The sequence below is a fragment of the Exserohilum turcica genome, assembly GCF_000359705.1.
Source record: "Exserohilum turcica Et28A unplaced genomic scaffold SETTUscaffold_12, whole genome shotgun sequence".
Taxonomy (NCBI): Eukaryota; Fungi; Ascomycota; class Dothideomycetes; order Pleosporales; family Pleosporaceae; genus Exserohilum; species Exserohilum turcicum.
Window position 1 is genome coordinate 1,149,595 of NW_007359937.1, and position 7,538 is coordinate 1,157,132.

The 7,538-nt window shown below is 44.6% G+C and overlaps 1 protein-coding gene across 1 annotated transcript; it reads left to right on the plus strand.

The window, feature by feature from the left end:
• Positions 1 to 3,908: 3,908 nt before the first annotated feature.
• SETTUDRAFT_146970 (uncharacterized protein) lies at positions 3,909 to 5,625 on the plus strand (the record flags this gene model as incomplete). Its single annotated transcript, XM_008024530.1, has 2 exons — positions 3,909 to 4,032; positions 4,080 to 5,625. Exons 1-2 carry the CDS (start codon positions 3,926 to 3,928, stop codon positions 5,623 to 5,625), a joined length of 1,653 nt encoding a protein of 550 aa, XP_008022721.1. The 5' UTR covers positions 3,909 to 3,925.
• Between the last annotated feature and the right edge of the window lie 1,913 nt (positions 5,626 to 7,538).

Sequence of the window (7,538 nt, forward strand, 5' to 3'; positions counted from 1 at the left end):
CCTGTTGATCAGATATTGTACTTTGAGGCACGTTATAGATAGAGGCAGCGCGTCTTTAGCTTTAAACACGTTGTAATTAGATATTAAAAAGAGCAAGTTAAAGATCTGATTTAGGATAAGTTAATTAATAGTTGTGTTGTTAAGACATAACGCGTTGTAGTATCAACGTCGACGCGCTGGTGGGGAGTGACCGACTCGCTTGGGTGACCGACTCGCTTATGAACCACGTTATATAAAAGAATCTTTAGTAGTTACTTATAAGTAACGCTTAAAGACTAAGCTTTAGTAAAAGAAAAAATAATATTAAGTATAGCTAATAATATATAATATTCTATATAGAGAATTGATAAAACGCTAATTACTTATACTGTTTTAGTTATTGTGGCCTAGCGGCATAGGGCTGAGTCACTAACACTAGCTTTTTTGGCTTCTCTGAATTTTCTGGCTTCTCCGGCTTTTCTGGCTTTTCTGGCTGTTCTGGCTGTAAGTACTAACGTTCTGGCTTCTCTGGCTTCTCTGGCTTTTCTGGCTGTTCTGGCTGTTCTAGCTGTAACTACTAACGTACTGGCTTCTCTGGCTGTTCTGGCGTTCGTCATGTGACGAGAGCTTGGCGAGACTAACCTAAGACGGTGATTCCTAACATCTTAGCACCCCTTTAATAAATAGCAGCAGAGCTTCTTAGAGCTAATAAGAAACAATTCTACTAACAAAGTTTTGCATTTTAAGCCCCTAACGTGCAGGGTCAGTAAGCTGGGCAGATTAGTAAGCTGGGCACCCCACCAAACTTCGCGCGACGTTCTGCGCAATTAAGCTACAACAACATATTAAAATAATATAAAATTAAGATATATAGTTTACTATTTAGCTCTATATAAAGTCTAAGTATATCCTTTAACGTTATACTTCGTGCACGTTAGCAGCGCGCGCTAACGTTACTTACTAGCCTAGTTCTGGCTACCCTCTATAAGTAACCTTTCTACCTCTGCTATAAGCTGCTAAGCCTACTACACCTAGAGTACCCTACTAGAAGCAATATATTAACGCTATTAATCTTGCTTTTGCTGCTAACGCTAGTTCTTTTTACTTAGCTTCTTATTCTCTTTTATAAGTATTGTTACTAATTATATTACAAGCTAAGCGCTCTTAGTAAGCTAGCGTATTGCAACGCTTATTAGACTCTCTAGCTGCTAGCGCAGTCGCTCTTGGAGATACCGCACCTGCTGCTAAAGCTCTGCTACTGTATGTGGTGTCTCTATCTGCATTGATGCCTGCGCTGTAGTGTTATTATCTATGGTTGTTTGTGGTGGAGATGGTGTTCTAGCTACTGTAAGCGACGATAGAACGCGATCTAGATAAGGAGGGACAAGCCCTATCGCCTGAAAGCCTGCCTGGATATTCTGCTGCGTAAAAATCTTTAGCTAGATCCGTGTATAGGCTGCAAGGAAGTCTATCTTATTAACGTAGTAGACCTTATGCCAGGCGAGCTCCTTAACCTCGCGTCCGTACGCGCGCTTAAGAGGAGAGTAGCAGCTCACATCTAGAGGCTAGAGGAGGTGCGACGTGTAAGGCGGCATATAGAGAGTGATAATCTTATTCTTAGTGCAGTACTAGTCGAACTCTGGCGTTGCGTGGCTACTATGACCGTCTAAAATAAGCAGCTAATAGACTCTAGCTGTACGAGCCGTTGTATGCTAGTTGAAGTGCTTTACCCACTCTACGCCAAGCTGATTAGTCGTCCAGCCGTTGTCTGAGGTGCCGATAGTCTAGTCTGGTGGGAGATTGTGATACTAGCTGCTCTGGTGAACCTTGCTAGATAGTATCACGAACGGTGGCAGAGACCAGCTAGACGCGTTAACGCACTTAATTACTGTAACCTACTCTTAATTGCCTAGCTATACAACAACTGCCTAACTAACTCTATTAAAGCTAGTTACGACTTTTAACGTGCTAGCGACGCCTATTGCGAACCTAGTCTTGTCAAAGTTATAGATATCCTAGTCTAGCACGCCGTACGTCTAGCGCGTCTCCTCTACTAACTTAAACCACGCTACGATTGTAGCAGGATCTTCGTACTAGGCACGCTAGCTGTTAAGCCTTCTACTCCACTTTGTCTAAAGCTCTAGCTGGCTCTAGATAAAGCGCGACACCCATTTCTTGCCTACAGGTTGTGGAGGTGGATCTTGGCCACGCGCGGCAAGTAACGCGTCTGCCATCCGTCGTACGTCAATAATATAGGGTAGAAAACCACAACAGTTAAGGTCTAGGATCCACTATATAAAGGACTGCTCTTTAATAGACAATAGCTTATAGTTAATAGACTATAGCTCTAGTCGTGGCTAAGTACTATAAACGCAAGTATGTAGTGTTAATTGTGGCACATTATATGCTTTTGCAAAAGCACAGATAGATTGTTTTAGATTATTACAATAAGACGCGATAGCAAGGCTTATTCTGCCTTCACGAGAAGTATGTATAGAACGTTGTTGTCGCGGCATGGTGGTGGTTGTGTAGAGCGTCGCGTCAAGTTTGGTGGGGTGCCCAGCTTACTGATCTGCCCAGCTTACTGACCCTGCACGTTATAGGAAAACGATAACTAAGCTAACACGTGACTGATTTTAATATGCAGCTAAAGCTGCAATAACAAATTATTGGTAGGTTGTATAACCGCCGCCCTAACCAAGGTTTCAACTCTATTGTTTTTCTCGTATTCATTTTACTGGGCTGTGTGTATTTGTCGAGTGCTTTCGTCTAAGTAGTATGCCAGGGGTGTGGGCCACGTTAGGGCAAAGGTAGTATATAATTGTGATAGCTACAATACAGGTGTAGGCCACATTAGGGCAAAGGTAGTATAATAGCTTGCTAGGGGTGTGGGCCACTGCTTTATTGTTTAGGCATTGTAGATACGGTACGGATAAATGTTATCCTAGTCTAAATGTCTGTGCGCAGCGTTGTTCTTAAGCGCACGGATAGAAAACAACAGCTTTACCCCCCTTTGCAGCTATAACAAAGTCTATATAGCTATTTTAAGTTAAAAATAAGTTATAGGACGTTTTAAGGTTTCTTTTCATGTAGGTTTTAGGCTGTGCAGGCTAGTAGGTGGCGAGTTCGTTTCGTTCTTTTATTAATCTAGAAGATAATGTAACGGGCTGAACGCCCTTTGGATAGCTCCTCGATGGAATCTCGGTCAAGCAGCAGACGCCAGGTCTTACTCTGCAACCCGGCATCTGTGCGAGGCCTGAGCGGCGCCCAGACGACGCGCTCAGACACTCGGTGCAACCTTTCTCCGACAAGTAAATAAACACCACGCAAGTAGACTCTATAGCTCTCTATCGAATACAACCTCTTGTATACCTCGCGATTGCTCCCCGGAGCGCAGCCCCTTACAGATAAGAAGAAAGATAGAAGATAGAAGATAGAAGATAGAAGATAGAAGATAGAAGATAGAAGATAGAAGATAGAAGATAGAAGATATAGAAGATAGATAGATAGATAATAATAAGATAATATAGATGGCACCAAACAAGCGGATAGGTGTAGCCAATGCAAGAATTACCACAAACACGATATGCACGTCCCGTCTAGACGGTCGATGTATGCAAGCATGAAAAATTCAGCCTTTGACCTTGCTCTGATTTTTTTAATGCCCTTGTCTCCCGTTACCTTTTTTCACGGGTTTTTTCCTTCGCATGTGCAGCGGCTGGCCAATGAGCGTCTGGCCGTATGTACAGTCACGCCGACGCTCGGTGATGACGCAACGCTCTTTATTTTCGACTCATTTCATATGCAACCAGACAGACCAGGCGGTTGCTAGGCTAATACTTGAAGGCCCAGCACCGGAACTAGCCACACTGCCGAGACCGGAAATACCCCTCTGCATCCCAAGAATATCCTAGGGCCTCGACTCTTGTAGCCTCCACCCCTCACCATGGGGGCGTCGCAATCCTCTCAAGGCGAGGACGCGCCTGCAGGCGGCCAGGTCAAGACGAGCTACTATGAGCTGTTGGGCGTCGAGCGCAATGCTACCCAGGACGAGTGCGTACCTGCGGCCCCGTGCATACTCGCCTGCTAATCGCCTGCAGGCTCAAGAAAGCATATCGCAAGAAAGCACTGGAACTGCACCCCGACCGCAACTATGGCGATGTCGAACGCACAACCGCTCTGTTCGCCGAGGTGCGGGCCGCTTACGAAGTACTCTCAGACGACCAGGAGCGAGCATGGTACGACGCACACGAGGGTAGCATACTGCGGGGAGGCACTGGCGAGGAAGATGGAGGCGAACACTACCAGGGCAACATGCGCGTCACGACAGCAGATGACCTGGCCCGCATGATGGGCAAGTTCAGAGGAAACGTCGACTTTTCCGACTCACCCAACGGCTTCTTTGGCTTTGTCAGAGAGACATTCGAGCAGCTTGCGCGCGAGGAAGAGTACGCAGCAGACTTTGACGACATCGACATACCCAACTACCCCTCGTTTGGCCACAAAGACGACACTTATCATGGCGTTGTGCGCGACTTTTATGCCGTCTGGAATGGATTCGCTACAGCAAAGAGCTTCGCATGGTTGGACATGTACCAATTATCCCACGCCCCTGATCGCCGTACCCGCAGGCTCATGGAGAAGGAGAACCAAAAGCTCCGTGATGATGGCCGGCGCGAGTTCAACGATGCCGTGAGGACGCTGGTTGCCTTTGTACGCAAGCGAGATCCGCGATACAAACCCAACAACCAGTCAGACGAGGCCAAGGCCAAGGCACAACGGGACGCACGAAAGGCCCAGGCTGCACGAGCGCGTGCTGCACAGATTGCCAAGATGGAGGAAGAGGCGCAGGCAGTTCCGGATTGGGCTACGGCACGTCCGGATGATGAGCTCGACGAGGAAAGTGAGGAAGAAATTGAAGAGGAGCATTACGAGTGCGTCGCCTGTAACAAAACTTTTAAGAGTGAGCGGCAGTACGACGCTCATGAAAAGAGCAAGAAGCACCAAAAGGCGATACAGGCGCTGAAAAGAAAGATGCAAAAAGACAATGCCAATCTTGATCTAGACAACGACGCCCTCGAAGAAGATGTGGTGGTGCCAGCGAGCAACGATGCTGAGATGGATACTGAAAAGGGGGCTTTGAATGGTACACATGATTCTGTTGCTGATCTCGCAGAAGAGACGGATCAACTCAAAGTCGACGACACGGCGGACGAAGATGGCGATTCAGGAGAAAGTGTCTCTGGGAATAAGGTCACTGAGAAGAAAGCCAGCTCCAACACCACATCAGAAGACGACGGCGATGACGACGACGAATACGCCTCACGCTCTGAAATCGAAGCCCGCCTCGCCGGCCTGAGTGGTACCAAACCCTCGGCGGCACCCACGGACGAGCTCGACACCAACGCCGCAGAAGCCGAAGGCCCAGCCGCCCCACAACCCAAGATGGGCAAGGCAGCCCAGAAGCGCGCAAAGAAAGCAGCCAAACAAACTGAAGCAGAGACTCCAGACGCGAAGCTCAAATGCGCCGGTTGCAGCGCTGGCTTTCCGTCCAAAACCCAACTTCACCAGCACTTGAAAGACCATCCCAAGCATGCAGCGCTGAAATCGGTAGCGACGCCTGGGAAAAAGGGGAAGAAGCGGTAGATGGTCTTTCTGGATATGGCAGCATGACGTTTACTTTGAGGGTTCTCTTTTGTGATTTGCATTGCATCAAGGCAGGGAGGGTGAAAGTGGTTGAGCATGGTTGAGCATAGCGTGGGCGTTGTTATTGTCGGTTTGTAGAAAAAGTGTATTATTTTCCAACGTGTTTGTGTCATGGAACAAGTGTATCAGACAGAGTTTTTTTCTCCGAGTACTCTTCGGTTAGGTTAGGCTGGGTCGTCAGAGAGAAAGAGAGGAAGAAGAGGTGAGGTTGTTTTACTTGTTCTTACATGTCCACCTTGGCATATGCATATGCATGTGTAAGCTTTTTTTTTCTTTCGTTTTCCGCCGTTACCACCCGTTTTTTCTTTCTTTGCTTCTTGCTTGCTTGCTTGCTTGCTTGCTTGTGCTGTACTAGCTGCATAGTATAGTAAAGTCAGAGAAACGAGCATTCTAGATGTTTGGTAGTATCAGTCCAATCACATGCGTGTGTGTTCAGCAGAGCTAGCGCCGTGTAGTAAGTAAGCCCAATCATGTGCATGTTTGCTTGGAGTTTGTTGTATGCATACGGTAGTCATCAACTGCAGATGACATGATTGTCATACACCTTCCCTCCCTCTCTCTCTCTCTCTCTGCTCTCGCAAAGTAAAAGCCATTTTTTTATACTTTACTGAATCCAGGGCCTGTGTACTTGCCAATAACTACACAACTCATTCCGCAACGCGTGTTCCATGCACTAATCTCAAAATAGGGCCATATTCTCGCGATCTCGAGGAAAAGTCTTGCCCGTGCGTGCAGGTACAGGTGCAGGGGCGGGTGGGTGAGCGCTGATTCTGCGTCAGCCCGGGTGAGAAAAAAAGTGTGTTTCATAATATCCCAGACAGGCGGAAACTTTGTCTTTTTTTTTCCTGCGTCCTGTTTTTGACACATCTTTATTGTTTGGTGAGGTTTATTTGGGGGGATTTTTGCTTTTTTGGGGGGAGAGGCGGGACATGGATGATGGTCTTACTCTTACGGAGGTGACTGTCAAAAGTTCTTGCTAGCGCCACGCTAAGCCGCTAGCCTATTAGTCTAACTACTCTTAGCGCCTATACTAATTTCTTAAAGCTAGCTATAGCTTATATACTTATTTTTTTTACTTATTTTTAATCTACTTAAGCTCTAAATATAAATATATTAACTTACTTTTTTATTATTATATTAAAGTTACCTTTTAGTAGCAAATCTATACGTGAAATTATAAAAATAATAAGTAAATTACTAAATATAATTAACTTAATTTATAGTAAAGCCTACTAGTAAGGCTTTAAGCCTAACGTACGCCTAATTAAGATCTTTTTATAGTACTTTAAAGATACTCTATATATAGGCTACTCTTATAGATAAAAAAAATATATAACGCTACTTTTAAGAATATATACTATAATAAGTATAAAAAAAGCTACGCTAATATTACTAGTAATTTTAGTGTTTATAGCTATAAAGTCTTATTATCTACTATACAAAAAGTTTTTTAAATAGCTAGTTATAATAAAATAAGGCTAATAAGAAAGCCTAAGTTAATAATGGAAATAAAATAAAAAAGACTTAAGTAGTATTTTACTTATAATAATCAAATACTTAAAGATCAGAAAAATATTATTTAGTTGAATAAGACTTTTATTATTGTTGACTACTATCACAGTAACTATTATATATAGCAACGCTTGAGTAAAGTCTTGACTAAAAGCACTATCTAAAAGTAATAAAAAAGCTACTTTAAATTTATAATCTAAGGCTACTTTATATATGTAACGGCGCAGGTAAGGCAGGTCGGATCTGTTTCGGTCGTAGGATCACTCAGAGGCATATGGGAGTGCGTGGGATCACAAAGAGCCTAGATTCAACAAGCCACCTATAGGCCTTGTACGAAAGGA